Below are 20922 nucleotides of genomic sequence, written 5' to 3' on the forward strand. Positions count from 1 at the left end.
GTCCTGGAGGATGTGAAAGCAGCCACTGTGGGTAAAGTGCAGCTTTGCTCAGCACCGGGCGTGTGGGTTGAAACACAGACACCCACGTGAGGCCAGAGAAAAGAAATGGGGAAGCCCAGCTACAGGAAACTGCTGGTGAGTCATTCTTGAAGAAGGGTTGGTGAACATTAGCAATGCCTGATCCCAGGGACTAAGGAATGGAAACGAAAGCCAACAGGCCCCAGAGAAATAGCACAAGACTAGTTTAGAACACCTGCCTGAGCCTCTGGTCTCAAGTCCAAATCTCTGGAGTCACCACATGTGGCAAGCACCATCCTATCAACTCTGCTATCTGTGATCCCTGGCACCACAACAATTTCTGAGCATAACACAATCAGGTATGTGTGATCATTATAGGAGATGGGCCCCAGCAAGCACCATGACTGTAAAATATTTGAGCACTGGCAGCCAGGAAATGTAACTCATTGTGAGCACTGTGTGAGCACTATAGTAACCCCCCAACCATGAGTATCACAGCTATAGCTTGTGAACCTTGAATAAGAGTATGATCCCAGGTGAGCATATGTGCAAGTTCTGCAGATGAAGCAGTGCGAGCCTCAAAAACAAAAACATCAAAGCCATAAAGGATGCAATTCTGTGGCTGCCTAGCCGCCCACACTTGGCTAGTCTGGGTAGATACTGGATTCTTCCTGGAATAATGTGGAGTCATACTCAAGTTTGAGAAATATTGGCATGACTGGCCTTTTGGGACCTCCCCAAAGGTCCCAAATAGGGTATTTTACGACCATATCTTTTAAAGTTTCAATTAAAAATAAAATTTTAAGTGTGGCTTAGTGAGAGAACCTATTCTTCCCCTAGATGAGGCCCTGGGTTGAATTCCCAGTGCCAAACACCTTGAGATATTTAATTTTAAAATGTCAGCTGGACAACATTTCTCCAGAGAAGTCCCAGCGATGCTCTCATCCTCTGACAACCCCTCAGCCCGGGAAGCTGGAGTCAGACAGCTGTGGATGCACACACCGTATTTCTGTTTCAACTGATCCCCGGATTACCAGGAAACCACCAGATTTTTAATCTTTTCTCTATCCAAACTGAAAAGGTCATTGGAAGGGTATTTATTTATCCAGTCTTAGACAAATGTCTCTCTATCATTTACTTGTAAACATGAATCCATAAGGAGTAGACTCTCCGGGAAATAGAATAGGAAGAGAAGGAAAAGAGAAGAATGGGCAGAGAATTAGTACAGGTGGACGGAATTGTACTCGCCTGGGACAACCTGGGTTCCATCCATCCCCAGTAACTCATATCGTCCCCTGAGCCCGACCAGTAGTGATTCCTGAGTGCAGAGCCAGGAGTAAGCCCCAAGCACCATGGGATGTGAGCCAAACAGAGGGGGAGAGAGAGGGAGAGGGAGAGGGAGAGGGAGAGAGACAGACAGACAGACAGACAGACAGACAGACAGAGACAGAGAGAGACAGAGCGAGACAGAGACAGAGAGACAGAGACTGAGACTGAGACAGAGAGAGAGAACAGACCCCAGCACTGTTGGTGGCATCTTTGCTCAGAATGTCCCCTCAGGGACATGTGGCTCTGGGTTCCATCCTTGGCACTACAAAAAATAAAGATAAAACTCATGTTCAGATGAAGCTCATGGAACCCAGATACCATTCACAGCAGTAGGTCTATTTTGTCTCTCTTTGGAGGGAAAGGGGTGTTGAAGGCTTTTAAGTCATATCTGGCAATGCTCGGGACCCTGGCTTTGGCTCTGTTTTCAATGATCACTATGGATGGTACTCAAAGGACCATAGGTGATGCTGTTGTAGAAATTTTCACAAAAGTCAGTGAAAAACAAAGCAGCAGGCCTTCAGAACTGGGAAGATGCTGTTATATTATGCTAGCAGACCCAGTTGAGCTCCTGCTCCAGAACTGGATCCAGAACAAAGGCAAGAGCTCCGTTTTACAGAATGCCTGATGGGGGTTGGGTCATTTGCAGGCAGTTGGCAGGAGAATACAGAAGCAAAAATTCCTGAGCATGTTAGTGTATGAAGCAGGGTCTGGACCTCTTCAAAGATATGAACAGATTTGTTATATGTCCCCAGGGTACCAAGGTTACAAAGTGAGACTAGGACTATCTGAAGGGCATACCGAATGAACTCCATGGTTTGGTCATGTCATGCATACTCGACTCCTGTGCTCTGCTATTAGCCTTCTTAAGTAAGTCTTGTGAAATGTGGTCATGGGGCTCTTTTCCTCATCAGTACTGGGGATGGAACTGGGGTCAGTCAGATGCAAAGTAATGCCTTAACCCCTGTGCTATCTCTCTTGCCCAAATTCCTTCTCTTTGACTCTCCTAAACAAAGGGAAATGCCCAGATTCATTTTTTAAATTTTATTTTCATAAAGTTGTTCACAATAATGAATTACATTCAATATTTTGACACTAGTCCCACTACCATTACACCTTCTCACTACCACTATTTTGAATTTTCTTTCTTTCTTTCTTTCTTTCTTTCTTTCTTTCTTTCTTTCTTTCTTTCATCACACCCAGCAATGCACAGGGCTCATGGCTCATTACACCTGGCTCATGCACTCAGAAATTACTCCTGGCGGTGCTCAGGGGATCATACAGGATGCTGGGAATCAAACCTGGGTGAGCTGCTTGCAAGGCAAACGCCCTACCTGCTGTGCTATCACTCTAGCCCCTGTTTTGAATTTTCCAGCCACCACTCAACTTGATGAACAGGCAGATGCTAGATAATTTATTTTGTTTTGCGTGTTATGAATAGCATAAGCTTTCACAGCCACGCACTCCTAGAATTCTAAAATTTTAGATAATTAGAGTCTGGACAAATCTCTGCAGTGAGCTGCTTGGTTCCGAGATTCTTTTGTGTGTCTCTGGATCATGGCTGTTAATGTGCTTAAGTAGCAGCTGGAGGCAGTTCATGGGCATGATATCCAGGGTGCCGTGGGGTGGGGAGATGGGAAGAACCAGCCCATTGCCTATTCCTTGAGGCCTGGAGTTTGCTATCACTGATCCCATGTACCTGGGCTTTTCATTGAGTTCTAGAAGTTGAATGCCCAGATGCTTGATCCGTACTGCTAGAGAGAGCAAAAAATCTTCTACTGGGAAAGATAAGGAAGTACCTGCTGTACTATCTCTCCTCGTCTGCGAGAAGATGGCGAAGCACCTTTCCCACTGTACTATCTATCTCTTCTGCCACAAGAGCTTCAGATTCTATGGCTCCTACTAAAACGGAGCCTTCCTTTCCTGCAACTTTCCCCCAAAGCCAGGGTCTTTGCCGTCTCAGAAGTTCTCTCAGGCTGGGGTCTGGGATTGTTCTGACTCTCCATACTCTGGAGGATGGGCAGGTCCTGCAGTCACCGGATTCCGAATGCAGGAAATCCAATGTCTCTTGGAATATGGCTTGAGGAAGGTCAACCCTAAGGGGGGCTGCGTTGCAACCCCATGCATGCCTGAACTCAGTCTATGTCTCTCAGGAGCAGCGCAGGAACTCAGCTGACAGTGCAGGGCCTTAACTTCTGGCTTTCTCCCAAGAAAAGAGCTTTCCTAAGAGGTTTCCAGGTTTGTGACTGACCTTGCAGAAAAGAAGCCCAGGCTCTGTCCTCCATGATTGATGCTGCCACTTAATCCTCTAGACCTCAGGCTCTGCTTTAGGCTGAGGATATTGGCCAGGCAATGATACTGGCTTCTACCAGAAACAGCAGACTCGGGTAGAGAGTCATTTCAGTGCATGCACAGCCAACACAACCACCCCGCAGAAAAATGTTGTGTTGGTCTTTATGGGCCTCTCCTTCCATAAGTAATAGGAAGGGACATATGTTATGACTGTATTGCTATAAAGACAAATACTAAAGTAACATGATATAGAAAAAAAAAAAGGTTTTCTCTTCTAACTTTTTGTCCTTTGGATTTTAAAAGAAATAAAGACATTTTCAGAGATTTCCCCTAAGAGTATAGTGGTCCCTGGACACTCTCCCCACACTACCTGATAAATTTGTCCATGCTGCGATGTGAGATATACAGGCAGAGGAGACCAGGGAGAAACCCAGCTCGGAGGGAGCAGGCCTTTTAACCTTGTGGTGACTCGGTTTGTCCATCTGTGGGTAATCCTAGCATCTGTCTCTCAGGTGCTATGAGAAGGACAATGAGATCATGTATGGGGCAGCTTGATTAGAGAATTATGCCTGGCCAGGAGACACTGCCCTGATGGTGTTTATCATTCTCGACACTACTGTTTACTATTGCCTCTGCTGGCTTATCTGGCCCTCTGCATCTTACCTGACTTCCTGTAAGAAAAGCAAGGGAGAACTTCCTGTTCCAGGAACTTTGGGAGGACTTGGACCTCTGAAGCAAATACAGCTATTTTGTTTGGTTGGTTTTTGGCCACACCCAGCAATGCTTAGGGGTTACTCCTGGCTCTGCACACAGCAATTACTCCTCACAGGGCTCAGGGGACCATATGGGATGCTGGGGATTGAACCTGGGTTGGCCATTTGCAAGGCAAATATCCTCCTCGCTGTGCTATCACTTGGGCGCCGAATACACTTTCTGTAAAGCTGCATATTTGGGGTAGGAGAGATGTTACAGAGATTAAGGCAACACAGCCCTTGGCTGACACTGCTTGAAGCACCCCCTCCCCTCCCGCCCCCCAGAGCCAGGAGTAAGTTCTGGGCATTTAGGCATGGCCTCTGCACAATCACACTAATAATACATTTAAATTTTTTAAAAAGTTATTTAGAAAAGCTTTGTTTTCATAAAATTTATAGACAGAGGCGTTGGAGAGATTGTTCAAAAGGGCTGGAGCAATGCTTTGCACATAGGAGGTCCAGGTTCAAATCCTGGACCCCAAGCACCCCAAGCACCGAGCTAAGAGTAGCCCATAAGCACTGCCCAGAGTAACCCCAACACCACGATAAACAAATAAACAGATAATTCCTTGGCAGGATGACAGTGGGTGAGCCCCTAAAGGAACAGACTCTTAGGAACACTGCAGCCTCCGGAGCTGACCTGAGCTGGCCTGCGATCTGCCGCCCACGCCCACTGCCCACTTGGCTCTTTCAGCTGGGCAGGTGCTGGGACTCAGGCATGGAGTGGGTGGCTTTGAAGCCTTTTAAAATGCAAAGGCCTCTGGAATACATTCAAGTCCTAATCCCTTAACAGTCACTCAAGAGAAGGGCTGACAGCTGGGTTTTCTGGGGGTTAAGCAACACAAGCGAGCCAGGGGCTTGACAGACATTATCTCCTTTAATCCCCACAACCCCGGAACTGGCAGGAATGGCCCCATTTCCAACGGCAAACAGGTTCCAAAAGCTTTGAGCCTTGCCTGTGGGGCCCCCTGCTCCTTGCTGTCACCCTGAGACCCCCGTTGTGAGCGTCTTCGCTGTCTCAGGCTGTTCTCATTAGCTGTCTGTTCCCTTAGTCCTGGTCTGCTGTTGGGCGTCAGTGCCTGGGGGCCTTGTCCAGTGGGTTTGCCTTTACCGCCCGTGACTACTGGTTTGTGTTAGCCACGCCAAGGTCAACCAAAAGAACTTTTAGATGTCCGTTGTGCAATGAACCTGTCAAATCGCCCTTTTAAAAGCCTCCACCACCTGGAGGGGCTGGAGGTTCAGGTTCCTGTGGTTATGCTGGTCAGGGGCTGGAGCAATAGTACAGTGGGGAGGGCATTTGCCTTATACACTGTTGACCTGGGTTTTACCCCTGGCATCCTATGTGGTCCACCACCAGTAGTAATGCCTGAGTGCAGAGCCAGGAGTAACCCCTGAGTATTGCCGGGTGTGACCCAAAAAGCAAAAAAAAAAAAAAAAAATAAAGTCAGCTGGAGTGACATAGTACAGTGGGTAGGGCATTTGCCTTGCATGCGGCCGACCTGGGTTCAATCCCCGGCATCCCATAGGGCCCCCTAAGCACTGCCAGGAGTAATTCCTGAACGCAGAGCCAGGAGTAACCCCTGAGCATTGCTGGGTGTGACCCAAAAAAAGCAAATAAATAAATAAATAAAATCCTGTAACACCACCTCCCAGGGCAGGAAACTGAACAAACTTTGACTTTTGTAGGGAAGAGGGGGACTCCCAAGCTGGGCTGGGGGGCCTTGTAGGGTGCACCCCATTGCCAAAGTGCTTTTTAAAAATTGTATTATTATTGGGGCTGGAGTGATAGCACAGCGGGTAGGGCGTTTGCCGTGCACAAGGCCGACCCGGGTTCAATTCCCAGCATCCCATATGGTCCCCCGGGCACCTCCAGGGGTAATTCCTGAGTGCATGAGCCAGGAGCAACCCCTGTCCATTGCTGGGTGTGACCCAAAAAGCGCAAAATTTTTATTATTATTATTATATAAATGGGCTGGAGCTATAGCACAGCAGATAGTGCATTCGCCTTGCATGCAGCTGACCCCGGTTCGATTCCTCTGCCCCTCTTGGAGAGCCTGGCAAGCTACCGAGAGTATCCCGCCTGCACGGCAGAGCCTAGAAAGCTCCCCATGATGTATTCGATATGCTAAAAACAGTAACAACAAGCCTCACAATGGAGATGTTACTGGTGTCCGCTCAAGCAAATCTATGAACAATGGGAAGACAGTGCTACAGTGCTATTATATAAATATTATATATAATTAATTAATTAAAGGCCCTCCCGTTGATCATCGATTTGCTCGAGTGGGCCCAGTAACGTCTCCATTGGAGACTTTGTTGTTACTGTGTCTGGCATATCGAATACGTCACGGGGAGCTTGCCACCAAGCCTTGGAAGATTTTTCCCATGAACGCTGGGACAGGAAACAGAGAACATGGAGAAGGGCTGCCGGCTCAACAGGGTGAGGGCCAGAAAACTTCTGTTTGTTTAGTTTGGTTTTGGTTTTGTTTTTTGGGGGCCACACCCAGTGATGCTCAGGGGTTACTTCTGGCTCTGCACTCAGGAATCACTCCTGGTGGTGCTCAGGGGACCATACTGGATGCCAGGGATCGAACCCGGGTCGGCTGCATGCAAGACAAATGCCCTACCTGCTGTTTTATCTCCGGCTCCAGGACCAGAAAACTTCTGGCCTCAGTTTCCCCACAGGCACAAGTGGGGCTGTGGCCTGCATCTCAGGCATTCTGTGTCCCCCACCCCCACCCTCACACTCCAGTGGGGGAGGGGACAGACACCAGCTGTGCTCTGTGGGTGTGTCTCTGAGACTGGGAGTCTTGAGCACCTTTCTCCCATGTGGAGCACACTTAGGCCTTTGGCCTGAAAGACGCTCTGTGCCTGTTCAGCAGCCTGGAATGGGAGTGAGTTGGGGCAAAATAGTGAGACCTTGAGGATAGGGACCCTGGAAATGGGATTCAGACAAAATGGCAGAACCTTGAACTTCTGAATATGTGACTATTTCAGCATTTGTAGGGAAGGAGACTTGGCACAGAGCTCACTCCATCCTGTTTACCTACAGAATAGGTTTCCCAGGGTTGGAATGAGAATGCAGAGCCTGCAGGCTCTTTGCCTTGCTGGTGGCCAGCCCAGGTTTAATCCCTGGCACCACATATGTGGTCCTCCAGCATGGTCAGGAGTGGTTCCGGAGGGCAGAGGCAGGAGTAAGCTCTGAGCACGGCTGGCTGTGTTCCAAAAATGAGAGAGAGAAAGAAAGAGGCAGAGGGTGTGTTTATGTTCCCCAAGACTATAGGAGTCAGAGAGAATGAGCAAGGCAGAGGAAGGAGGGACCCCTGAGTAAGCAAGCTAGTAGTGAACAGTTAGCCAAGGGGTGCTTTCACCCTGTCACTGCCTGTGGCCATGGAGATGAGCCCAGAGAACCCAGGGACATCAGGGGAGGGGGGAGAGAGAGAGAGAGAGAGAGAGAGAGAGAGACAGAGACAGAGACAGAGACAGAGACAGAGACAGAGAGAAAACACAGCAGGAGACCTACATCCATGAGCCCTGGAAAGGTTCCGGGCGAGCAGACCACATGTGGGGGCAGAAAGAGAGGTGGGCCTCAGCTGCTGCTGTCCCATCCACCCTAACATCAGGGCGAATAGAAGAGCTGCCACCAGGACTGTCTGCTGAGGCCTCTGCTGTCCCAGACCCTGAGAGAGCAGGGAGAGCCCCAGGACTCTGAGAGAGCAAAGGGGCGGCCCTGGGGGTACCAGAGGAACGTGTGTATCTTGAGTAAAGAAGGTGAGCACAGTTTCCTACTCCTCGAGTTTTTTCAACACCCACTGGATACTCCATGAGTAGTAAAGAGGTGTCAGAGCCCACAAACCCACCACACACGCACACGCGCACACACACACACACACATTCTCAGGCCTGCGATCTGGGGCCCTGCAGAGGCGGCGGTATCATCCCTGTGGCTGCATTGGAAAAACAGGTGACCTGGAAGAGGACCACAGAAGTCGGGTAGCATTTTGTGTCCAGACCCTGACAGTTTTCCAGACATGGTGGGATGGTGGGCAGTCTCCTTTCTGAAGGGAAATGGTCCCTCAGCTTCCCACTTACTGCCCCCAGCTCTCTGCTGCAGGGGGAAGGACCCAGCTGGGGAGAGGCACTGGGCAGCAGGCCCAGCCCTCCTGGTACAATCCTACCTCCAAAGGCGGGCCTCATGGTGAAGTCATGGTTGTCCACTCTCAGGAGGGGCTGAGGCTTTCCTGGGCCGGACTTGGTCACATCTGGGTGCTTCTTGTACAAGTGACTGCAAAGACAAGTACGAGACATTTCCCTGTGAATGTTTCCCTGAGACATTTCCCAGACTCTGAGGTGATGGTTTGGAGTGACAAGTTCCTGTCAAACGTTGTCTTTCTGTCCTATCAGATGTTGTCTTTCTGTCCTGCCAGCTTCTTCTCCTTTCAAGGGAGGTCAGGAGCTGCAAGATCTCATCCCCCGCCTCACATTTCCTGCCACAGGTCCTCACAGCCAACCCACCTGAGGGCTGGGGCCTTCTAGAACCTCCTGGGTAGGCTAGCATTCCCCCCTTGGCGAGGTCTGAGTGAATGATCTTATCAAAAGTTATGATTGCAGGACAAGAGTTGGGTTGGCTGGTGAAGAATGATGATGGCTTGTTTTATTTCTCAAAGATTTACATTATTCTAATACTACCTTTATGGTTAATAACATTCTGACACAAATACCAAGTGTTAAAATGCTGATTTGGGGTCAGAGAGACAGGACAAATATTAAGGCACTTGCCTTATATAGTCAAGCCAGTTTGATCCCCAGCACTCCATATTCCCCACTACCAGGACTGATCCCTGAGCACAGGGTAAGGAGTAAGCCCTGAGCAGTGCCAGGTGTGGCCCCAAAACCAAAAGAAAAGAAAAAAGAAAGAATCCTCCTCAACTTCTATTCTCTCCATGGAGGGTCTAATGAAGTGGCCACTATCTCCATGTAGCGACTTAAATTTAAGTTAGTTAGGGGTCAGGGAGAGCTCACTGGGCTGAGCACTTGCTTTGCATGTGGAAGGCCCGGATCAATGGTCTCCTGAGCACCGAAGTAGAAGCAGCACCTGAACAGCACTAGATGTAGCATCCAAAAAAAAAAAAAAAAGAAAAGAAAAAAAAGAAAAAGAAAAAGGCCCAAAATACTTTGGCAACACTTAAAAAACAAGTTTACAATGACAATGTCTACTTATTGGTGATAGGCATATGGTATTTTTTTCACTTTTCATTAAAACCCAAAATTGTTTGAAAAGGGACTTGGACACTGTCGTGGTAGAGGGGTGAGGTAACTGTGTATGTCAAAACCATGAGTTAACACTATTTTAAGTATGTAACCCAAACAATAATCCTTAAAAAATTTTTAAAAAGACTTTGCTAAGGATGTAGGGTGGGGTGGTCAGGTACCACAGTAACTGGAGAGAGAACTGACCCTGCGGCTGGATTTGGAATTGGAACCTTGTAGGCTGGAATTAACAGCTTTGTATATATCATGGTGCCTAAATAAAACAAACTTTTGTTTTTAACTTATAAAAAATCCTTTTGGAGCCAGGGAGATATAACTTAATGCCGTGCAGGGGATCCAGATTCAATCCCTCACCACCATGAGAGATGACACCCAAGCACAGAGCTCACCAGGTGAGACCCCAAAAAACAAACAGGGTGACTAGAGCAATAGCACAGCGGGTAGGGTGTTTGCCTTGCATGCAGCCGACCCGGGTTCAATTCCCAGCATCCCATATGGTCCCCTGAGCATCGCCAGGGGTAATTCCTGAGTGCAGAGCCAGGAGTAACCCCTGTGCATCGCTGGGTGTGACCCAAAAAGCAAAAAAAAAAAAAACCCAAAAAAACCAGGAAAAGACTTTTTCTGTTTTTCTGCACTGAGGGTGTTAGAGAGATGGGGAGATGCCACGATCAAAGATGCTTTGACACAAGCCCATTGCAGCTACACCTCCAAGGAGAGTCCAGTGGGACCGCCCCCTCCTCCCGTCCCCTGCCTGTCTCCCTTGACTGAACATGGCGACTACCCCAGACCTGTGGCATGTGAGGGTCTGGTGGGGAGCCTTCAAGGAGTCCCACACTCACCACCCTGCCACCCCCCTCCCATATCCATCTAAAGGCAGTGAGTAGGGGAGCAGGTGGGCTGGAAGAGCAGCACCCTAGCAAAGTAGAAAGTGCAGCTCGTGAGAGTCAGAAGTTTTAAAGGAATAATAACAGAGTATTATTCCCTTAAATAATACTCTGAAGCCAGCTCCCCGTGGTGTATTCGATATGCCAAACACAGTAACAAGTATCACAATGGAGACGTTACTGGGCCCGCTCAAGCAAATCGATGAACAATGGGAGGACAGTGACAGTGAATAACAGGTCACTAATCCCATGTTTTGGGCTATTTGTGGGAGTCAAATGCTCTTGATTCATCCTTCCATGGGTGTGGCTGGGCCCTGGTCACTGACCGAGTGGGGACTTGTAGAACTTTTGTGGGGCTTCCAAGCAGCCTGGGCAGAGAGAGAGAAAAGTGTCCTCGCCATGTCTCTGAGATGCAGGGTTCATGCTACATGTGGAGATTTACTTGACAGCAATAGAGCAGCCACTAATGACGTTTCCTTGAATCACTTCTCCTTGCGGCAGTGGCCCCATCAACATGCCACCCATGCTGACCTGCAACCCGGCTCCACCGTGGAAGGTCTGACAAGCCCTCTTTACCTTGAAGAGAAGAAACCCAGAAAGATCTGGAAAGGGGGTCACATACCCAGCTGAGTGACTGAGCCGCAGAGCCTTCCCTGACAGCTGACACCACTCATTCAGAGAAATGTTCTGGGATGCGTAGGAGCAGAGCTGCTTCCGAGTCAAGCACAGACTCCGCTCCCAAGAAAGGGACACCTGGGGCAGCTGGGGGCACCTGGGAGGCAGGACACAATGGAGGGAGGCCCACTGGCAAGGCCAGGAGGTGCAGAGCCCCGATCTCAGGCTCAGCCCTTGGGAGAAGCTCCTGAGAGAAGGGAGGTCCCTGACTGGATTGTGGGGCAGGGAGAAGAGGACAAGCAAATCCCAGATGATGAATTGGCTCTGCAGGTGGCAATTCCATCACAAGAAACACCAGGTAGCTCGGAGGAGCGGGTGCTGGACTGGATCATGGCTCTGTGGGTCTCCTCAGGGTGCAGGGAGGCAGGCTGAAGGGGAGGGAGTCCTGACCGAGTGAGACCAGGGTGTGTGCATCCATGTGTCCATGCGTGAAATGACTGTGAGACTGTGTTAACTGAATGTGCGAATGGGTGGGATGTGTCATGTGCATGCATGCGTGTGTGTGTGTGTGTGTGTGTGTGTTGGCAGAACTTTCAGGAGAGGGATCTATCTACAGAGATGAGATGAGCAAATGAGAAAGATCTAGGCAGAATGGAATCACTCACAATTAGTGGCCTATCCTTATGCGTGAATAACTTTGAATTTCTCAGACAGGATTGGCCGTGTACACACCTTAGTGGATGCAGAAAGGCCTAGAATCAAGTTCTCCCACGCAATTCCTTCTCCTTCTTTTTAATAGTGGCCATGTCCAGCAGTGCCAGGGGAGGAAGCTTGGGGACCTACAATGAATACCGCCCAGAGCGGGGGTGCTCAGACCCAGTGGAAATGGGGCATGGGGGGCAAGGGCAGTGTGGTACTGTGCTTGGTCAAGGGTCAAACTGCCAAGGATCCAAGTTGAGGCCTCTCACGTGAATCATATTCCTTAGCCCAAAGCAAGATTTTTTTTACCCTTTTCCCCCAACCTCCGTTCAATGATTGTTTAATATTATTTGTATATGCTCATTTCCCCCCATCTGCTCTGGCATTTTAAGAAAGGAAGGAAGAAAGAAAGAAAGAAAGAAAGAAAGAAAGAAAGAAGGGAGGGAGAGAGAGAGAGGAAGGAAGGAAGGAAGGAAGGAAGAAGGAAGGAGGGAAGGAGGGAGGTAGGGAGGTAGGGAGGGAAGGAAGGAAGAGAAAGAAAGAAAGAAAGAAAGAAAGAAAGAAAGAGAAAGACAGAGAGAAAGAGAGATGAACAGAAGGAAAGAAAGATAGATGGACAGACAGAAAGAAAGAGACAGAAAGAAGAAAGAAAGAAAGAAAGAAAGAAAGAAAGAGAGAGAGAGAGAAAGAAAAAGACAGGCAGAAGAAAGAAAGAAACAGAAAGAGAGAAAGAAAGAAAGAAAGAAAGAAAGAAAGAAAGAGAGAAAGAGAGACGGACAGAAAGAGAGAAAGAAAGAAAGAAAGAAAGAAAGAAAGAAAGAAAGAAAGAAAGAAAGGAAGGAAGGAAGGAAGGAAAGAGGGAGGGAGGGAGGGAGGAAAGAAGGAAGGAAGGAAGGAAGGAAGGAAGGAAGGAAGGAAGGAAGGAAGGAAAGAAGGAAGGAGAGAGAAAGAGAGAGGAAGGAAGGAGGGAGGGAGAGAGGGAAGGAGGGAGGGAAGGGGGAGGGAAGGAAGGAAGAATTCCAGGAATCTCCTCTCCCTAAGGGTCAGATACAGCTTGTCTCAGGTTGGTACAGGAGGTGCCTGGAAAAGTTTCTGGTCCTTTGAAGACTAACAAGGTGGTGACAGCCCAGGCTGCTGGGGGAGTGTGTGCTCACCCCAGCACTGTTCTTAGGGGACAGACACTCTCGGTCATGACTCCTCCTCCAAGCTGAGTAACTCAGGAACTTACACTCCAGGTCTACTGAGCCATGAGCAAGCTGTGGGAAGCGCTTATGCGTTTGAGTTAACAGAAAATAAGACTCTTGGGATAGAGTCGTGGGTAGAGTAGAGCACTTGCCTTACACATGGGCAACCTGGATTCAATCCCTGACACCCCATTGGTCCCCCAAGTCCCCCAAGTCTTCCAGAAGTGATCCCTGAGTGCAAAATCAGGAGTAAGCCTCTGGGTGTGACCCCAAAAAAACAACAAAAAAGAAAAAAAGATGCTCTGTGGACAGCTGTCTCATAAGATAATAATTACAAAGGCCAAGGACGGTGGGATGTGTTTTTGTTTTAGTTTGAGAAACACTGCAGACTGTAAGCCCTCTTCCAGATTGACTAAGCCCTTTACATAGTAAAGGTTCTAGAATATCTACCATAGAGGCATCTGTTTAAAGTGCTATAGGAACCCCTGAGCACAGAGCCAGGAGTAAGTCAGGACTGTGGCCCCCGATCCTCCACCTTGGCCCCATCACCCCTCTCTGTAGCATACCCTGCTCTGGGGGAGTTCTGAGAGGCTCAGAACTAAACGTCTGAGAGGCCTAATTCAGATTCTGCCATTGAGGAGCCGTGTGCTGTGGGCAAGCCTAGAACTTCTTTGCCTAGCTTTCTACTTTTGTAAAAGTATCTATCTCAGGCCAGTCTAGTGAGGAGTAAGTGAATCAATACATGGAAACTATTGAATTATTATTATGACTGCCTTAAAAACAAATAATATAAAATGGTATAAACCTTGGGTCAAAGAGCTAGCCCAAGGGGCTGAGTGCAGGCTTTGAAGGAGAAGGCCAAAATTCGACCCCAGGACCACAGTACAGGGTCCCCTGAGCAACTGCTGGGCATAGAACTGGGAGGAGATCCCCCTAACACTGCTGGGTATGGCCTCCCAATTTAAACATTTTTAATTAAAAAATTAAATGGAGGCAGGGCCCGGGAGATAGTACAGTAGGTAAGGCACTTGCCTTGTGTGTTCTTAGGGGACAGACATTCTCAGACAGGACTCCTCCTCCAAACTGAATGGCTCCAAGATCTCATTCCCAGATCTCCTGAGCCATAAGCAAGCTGTGGGAAGCACTTGTGCCTTCGAGTTAACAGAAAACAAGAGACTCTTGGGGTAGGATAGAACAATGGTTAGAGTGCTTGCCTTACCTGGCCAACCTGGATTCAATTCCTGGCACCCCATTGGTTCCCCAAGTCACCCAAGTCTGCCAGAAGTGACTTTAAGACCAGGGTTTGATCCCTGGGACCCCACATGCCCGCCCCCCAGATTCCTCCAGGAGTGATCTCAGAGTGCAGCGCCTAGAGTAAGCCCTGAGCACCATCAGTGTAAACCAGGTTCCCCAAGCTTCTTTTTCCCGGAGCTTTTTTCCTCACACACACCTCTTCACACTTCACAGAGTTAGAGGTGGGGTGATGGCTGGATCCGCTGACCAGGGCATCCCATCAGTGACCTCTGGTGCTGGCCGCAGAGCAGGGAGCCCTGAAGAGGTGTCGCAGCAGCCTGTGGAGCTTCACCTGTCTGCATCAAGGCTCAGTGGGGTGATGCTCTCCCCAGCATGAGCCCTCTGGCCCTCTGTTCCCACCCAAGTTAAAGTAAAGAAAGTAAAGGCCCTCCCGTTGATCATCGATTTGCTCGAGCGGGCCCAGTAACGTCTCCATTGGAGACTTTGTTGTTACTGTGTTTGGCATATTGAATACGTCACGGGTGGCATATTGAATACGTGCTTTGCCGTGCAGGCGAGATACTCTCGGTAGCTTTGCCGGGCTCTCCGAGAGGGGCGGAGGAATCGAACTCAGGTCGGCCATGTTGGCTGCGTGCAAGGCAAACGCCCTACCGCTGTGCTATCACTTCAGCCAAGTTACTGGGGCACTTTGTCACACCATGGCTCGGAATACAAATTCTCAGCTTGATCGGTATTTCTTGGGAATGCGTCTATTACCTGGGGAAAAGGCATTTGCTGCTGCCAACAGATAGATTTCATTTCTGGTAACCTAGTGCCAGAGACTATGTGCCATCCCCAACCCCACCCCTTCTCGGGACTGCAGCCCTCACCCTGTCCCCAATACAGGCATGACCCCCAGCTCTGTGAGCACAGCTCTGGACCCGTCCACCTTGACAGCATTGTGGGCAGGGACTGCACACAGGTCCCCAGCATGAGGTTACTCCCAAGCAAAACACTTCCAGAAGGGCAGGAGAGAGAGTGCTGGAGGGGAGGCAAGTGTCTTGCATGCAGCTTTGTTGATCATATCCCTGGGTCAATATGGTCCACATATGGTCCCCTGAACACCTCCAGGGGTCACTTCTGAGCCCAGAGCCAGAAATAGCTCCTGATCACTGCAGGGAACATTCCCACCCAACAAAAACAAAAACAAAAACAACAACAAAAAAACACAACAATTTAATTATTATTATTTAAAATGTTTTTTTCTTTTTTTGGGTCACACCTGGTGATTCACAGGGGTTACTCCTGGCTCTGCACTCAGGAGTTACTCCTGGCAGTGCTCAGGGGACCATTGGGATGCTGGGAATCGAACCTGGGTCAGCTGCGTGCAAGGCAAACACCCTATCCGTTGTGCTATTGCTCCAGCCCTACAACAATTTAACCAAAATAACTTTTAGTTAATTTTTTTTCTAATCATTCAAAATAAAACATTTAGTTATGTATTTATAGGCCACCTATGGCATTGCTTCCTCAATTAGGCTCCATATGGCCCCCTGTGGGCTCCCAGGATACTCCAAGAGGGCCATAGGAGGAAAAATAAATGGGGAACCATTGCAGGAGAATGGGAGGCCAACCAGGAGGATGGGGGGTGGGGGCGGTGTGTCAGAGGGGATGCTGCTGGAGGAAGGTAGAGACACTGGCCTGCGGTACCACAGGATGTCAGGCTCAGACCCACCAGGAAATTTACGGACATTTTATGCATGACATCATCAACACTCTTTAAAATCAAATGCTATGTCTGAGGACAGGCACCCAACAAACACTTGGCACCATCTGGCTTTGCTCCCCGGTAACTTGTGGGAGACTGGAGTACCTCGCCAGGCTAGAAAAGAGGCCCCAAAGAAGCCTCAGACTCCTGGAAAGCCCCCACCCCAACTTTACCTCCTCGTGTCCAGGTGCCTTGGCCATCTCCTCGGTGTGGGCTTTCTGTTCTCCACAAGAACCATCAGGCAAAACAAGCACATCAGTCTGGTGAGAGGCAGCATCTTGGGTGTGTCTGTGCCGGAGGCCACACACTGATTTTGAACAACTGCCGCAGGCAAGTCTCCTGGGCTTAGCCCGTCTGGCTGCCCAGCCTGCTGCTTCTCAGCCCCAGCATGGCATGGCGAAGGGGGGGGGAGGGGGGAGAGGCTGATCTGCCTGATTTAATACTGGATACCATGCCTGTACCCCCTTGCCCCCTCCAACCCTCCAGAACGTGACCTGAACCCCAAGGCTCGCCTCCCTGCTGCCGAGTGATTGGCCATTAGGCAACAAGCTTGTTCTTCCATGAAACGGCTTCCGTTGAGTCCTAGAACAGCTTTGGTTAAAACTGTTACATAAAAAAGAAAAAAAAAAGTAAATCTCTTGATCATGCCATAATCTGTGCCTGCTGCAAGTCTGCCACCACTCGCTCACAGCCAGCAGGAAGCACATCTGCACGGGAGACTGTGTCTGGAGAGAGAGCAGCATGTCCGGGTTCCGAGGGGCTGAATACACTACAGGAACCATCCTCCAAGCGTCACTTGCTTTCTTCTTCAACTACTTTGCTGATGGCCAAGGTCGCTTGCCTTCCTCTTAAATCCATGTTGTTTGCTTGCTTGTCTTTTTTTTTTTTTAATGAATCACTGTGAGATACAGTTACAGACTTACAAACTTTCGTGCTTACGTTTCAGTCATACAATGATGAGTACCCATTCCTTCACCAGCGCCCATTCTCCACCACTAATGTTCCCAGTATCCGTCCCACCACCCCCACCACCTCCACACCCCACCTTGCCTCTGTGGCAGGGCATTCCCTTTTACTCTCTCTCCTATAGGGTGTTGTGGTTTGCAATGCAGGTATTAAGTGGCCATCATGCTCAGTCTATAGTCTACTTTCAGCACACATCTCCCATTCTGAGAGGGCCCTCCAAGCACCCTTACTTGGTGGTCCCTTGTCTATCTGAGCTGCCTTTGCCCTAGCATGTGAGACCAGCTTCCAAGCTGCAGAGCAATCCTCCTGGTACTCATCTCTACTATTCTTGGGTGTAAGTCTCCCATCCTGTTAATTTATATTCACAAATGAGTGCAATCTTTCTATGTCTGTCCCTCTCTTTCTGACTCAATTCATTTAACACAATACTCTCCATGTTGATCCACTTCTATGCAATTTTCATGACTTCATCCTTTCTAACAGCTGCATAGTATTCCATTGTGTAGATGTACCAAAGTTTCTTTTATATATATATATATTTTAAAATTTTATTTTATTTTATTTTTTGTATTTATTGAATCACTGTGGGAAAAGTTACAAAGCTTTCAGGTTTAAGTCTCAGTCATGCAATGATCAAACACCTTTCCCTTCACCAGTACTTATTTTTCACCACCAAAACCCCAATATACCACCCCCCCCACCTCTCCCAATGCCTGTGAGGCAGATGAATTCTACTTAACTCTCTATCTACTTTGATGACTTTCATTATTTCGAAAAAAGATGCACCATTATTGTTTAGAGTTTAGACCCAACAATCAGAACTGCTAAAAGGGTATTGTGAAAGAATTTGTTTTCTAAAACTGGTTATGAAAACCATATGATGTCGCGTGGCCACAATCGCAGCCATGCGATTTTGGATTTCTGATATTTTACTTATTAAGCCTGGAGGTATTTCTGCCAACAGCCAGATAATTACGAGATTGGTTTCTGTGGCTCTGGATCTATGGCCGTACTGGAGAGCTGCTCGTGGGGGCAACTCATGACCTCAGTAGGACGTGAAGGAGGAGCCGGGAACACCCCCCTTCCCACGGGGTTTCAGTAGCCCCATCACTGCGGCTCATACCTTGCAGGGGGCCCCAGTAACCACTCTCCGGCCCACGGAGGTGGCCCGAGGATTGATCCGATGGTGCAAGGAGGGACCAACCGAATGAACACGAGACACAAGAGACAGAGTACAGTTTAGAAACAGAGAGAAAAAGGGACAGGCTTTATTGAGGGATACAGGCTGTTTATATAGGGTCCGGGCAGCTCAGTCAGGAGCAGAAGCAATATAACCATGTATGGTAAGGTCAGCAACAAGAGCTTTACCTAACATTCAAGGTAGACATTTGCACATCAAAGGGTCTTGTGGCAGTAGGTGCATCCTGAGCTTTACATTTGTATATCAAAGGGTCTTAGGGAGTAGATGCATCCTGGAGGTTGCTATAGATAAGGCCAGATAAGCTGTCAGCCTGATGTGTGGCTATAGATCAGGTATCCTCTGAGATCAGGAAGTTCTGGGAGACTGTCACCAATGTCTGTCCCAAGCAGTTCCTAACATGGGAACCACGGCCAGGGTCTATGAGAGGGCTCTTGGCTTCCCACAATACCTGGCTTTCCAAAAAGCTCCGAGGAGGCCGCTATCTTGCTGCCCGGGGGGGGGGGGGGGGACCCAAAGTTTCCTTAACCAGTCATCTGTTGTTGGGCACTCGGGTTTTTTCCAGATTCTGGCTGTTGTAAACAGTGCGGCAGTGAACATACAAGTGCAAATGTCATTTCTACTATACTTTTTTGCATCTCCAGGATATATTCCTATTCCTAGAAGTGGTATTGCTGGATAAAATGGGAGCTCAATTTCTAATTTTTTGTGAAGCGTCCATACTGTTTCCCAAATCGGCTGAACCAGTTAACATTCCCACCAGCAGTGAAGGAGCGTCCCTTTCTCCCCACATCCTCATCAATACCGGTTGGGAGGGAGAAAGAAAGGAAGGGAGAAAGAAAGAAAAAGTGAGCAAAGAAAAAGAAAAGAGAGAAAGAGAAAGAAAAGAAAGAAGGAAAGAGAAGGAAAGAGAAAAAAGAAAGCAAGCAAAGAGAAAGAGAAAGAAAAGAAAGGAGGACAGAAGAGGAAAGAGAAAGAAAGAAAAAGAGAAAGAGAAAGAGAAAGAAGGACCCTAGAAATTATAGAGAACTTTAAAGATACATGTGGCCCCAAGCCATCTACTGAACAGAATGAATTTAAATGTTCAGAAGCAGTTACTGGTTGCATTGCTGCATCCTGGGGCTGGAGAGGCTTTAGTGTGATACACTTCACATGGAAGATGGAAGAGGAGCCAGGGAGAGGAACGGTCAGATGTTCAGAAGCAGCTGGGGTTCTGTTGTGAAAGAAAGACTCCAAGGAATGAATGATAAGACCCAGTTAATTTTTCTAACATATTTTTAACTTGAATCCTTTGAGCAGAGAAGTTGTAATACTTAAGAGGATGAAGCCCTGTCCTAAAGGCAGGAGAAAGGACTTAAGAAGGGAAGATAGAAGAGTCCAGTTGTGAAGCAGAAGCCCCTTTACGGACTGAATGGGGTAGGAGGTAAGAGCAGGCAAAGAGCACTGGGATTGTCGTTTGGAAATAGGTGTGTGGCACCACCATCAGCCGATCCTATTTAGAAGTGGACAAGTTTGGTGCAAAAATGAGATAAATTTTTACTTAGGGAATCTGAGGTGCTCTGGACCTCCAGATGCCCAACAGGCAGCTGGACGATCAACCTGGCAACTCTGGGGAAGGTCTGGAGAAACAGAGTTAGAGCCATCAGAGGATATAGTCTCACTACAGCAAAGAGTGAGATCTTCCAAGTAAAGAGAAAAAGTTCAAGTGCAGAATCCAGGAGAATCTGTGCTCTTAAAGGATGATTGGGTAGCCAGAACAAAGACATAGGACTGACATGGAAGTTGACTATGGGCACCAAAGAAGAGTTTCTGGGGAAAAAAGCAACCAACAAGCCATGCTATAAAGTGAGGGCAGAAAAGAGGAAACTGGAACATTGTTTTGGGCCACACCAGGCGGAGCTCTAGGGCTACTTCTGACTTGGAGCTCAGGGGACCATGCAGTGCTAGGAATCAAACTGGGGGTACCCACACGCAAATACTCACTGCTCATCCTTTGTGTCGTCTCTTTGGTACTTCATCATAAACTCTTCTGTATGTGTGTGTGCTTTAACACCACCCAACAAAGTCCAGGAAGTACTCCTTGTCTCTGTACTTGAGGACTGCTTCCTACAGTGCTTTGTGGACCCTGTGATGCTAGGGATGGAATCCCCGCCTTCCAAATGCAAAGCCTGATCCAAAGCTCTCAATGACCCTTCATTTCAATTACTTGTTTTGGCAATACACATCTGGCAATACTCAAGTGTCACTTTTGGCTCTGCACTCAGGAACCACTTCTGGCAGTATTCAGGGGGTCATATGGGATGTTGGGGATCGAACCTGGGTCAGCCACAAGCAAGGCAAACACCCTACCTGCTGAACTATCTTTCCAGCACCTTCATTCAAATTTTTAATTACAGATTCTCATGTGGCAGTATATAGATTACAATGTGTTAAGGAGTGAGGATAATTAACTATGGAGACCAATTCATTGGTACCTAAAGGTGACCACTCAGAATTATCCAGGAAATTTGTTTTAATGTTCATTCCTAGGGGGGCAGAACCGGCTTGTCCTTCACACCCAACCGAGGCCATGAGTTGCCCCCCATGAACGGCTCTGGCATGGCCATGGCATCAGACACACAGAAACCAATCTCGTAATTATCTGGCTCTTGGCAGAAATCCCCCCAGATTTAATTAATAAAATATCAGAAATCCAAAATCACACGGCCGCAATGGT

General features: G+C 48.3%; 1 protein-coding gene across 1 annotated transcript in view; it reads right to left on the minus strand.

Moving 5' to 3' along the window:
• LOC130033380 (gamma-aminobutyric acid receptor subunit rho-2) overlaps positions 1 to 16335 on the minus strand; it is a 37100-nt gene extending 20765 nt beyond the window's left edge. Inside the window, exons 1-2 of the mRNA XM_056125067.1 lie at positions 16216 to 16335; positions 8567 to 8673 (exon numbers count right to left, since the gene is read on the minus strand). Coding sequence (XP_055981042.1) covers positions 8567 to 8673; positions 16216 to 16319 — 211 coding nt within the window. The 5' untranslated portion in view covers positions 16320 to 16335. The remainder of the gene's footprint in view (positions 1 to 8566; positions 8674 to 16215) is intronic.
• Between the last annotated feature and the right edge of the window lie 4587 nt (positions 16336 to 20922).

The sequence above is a fragment of the Sorex fumeus genome, unplaced genomic scaffold (assembly GCF_029834395.1).
Source record: "Sorex fumeus unplaced genomic scaffold, SorFum_2.1 ptg000054l, whole genome shotgun sequence".
NCBI lineage: Eukaryota > Metazoa > Chordata > Mammalia > Eulipotyphla > Soricidae > Sorex > Sorex fumeus.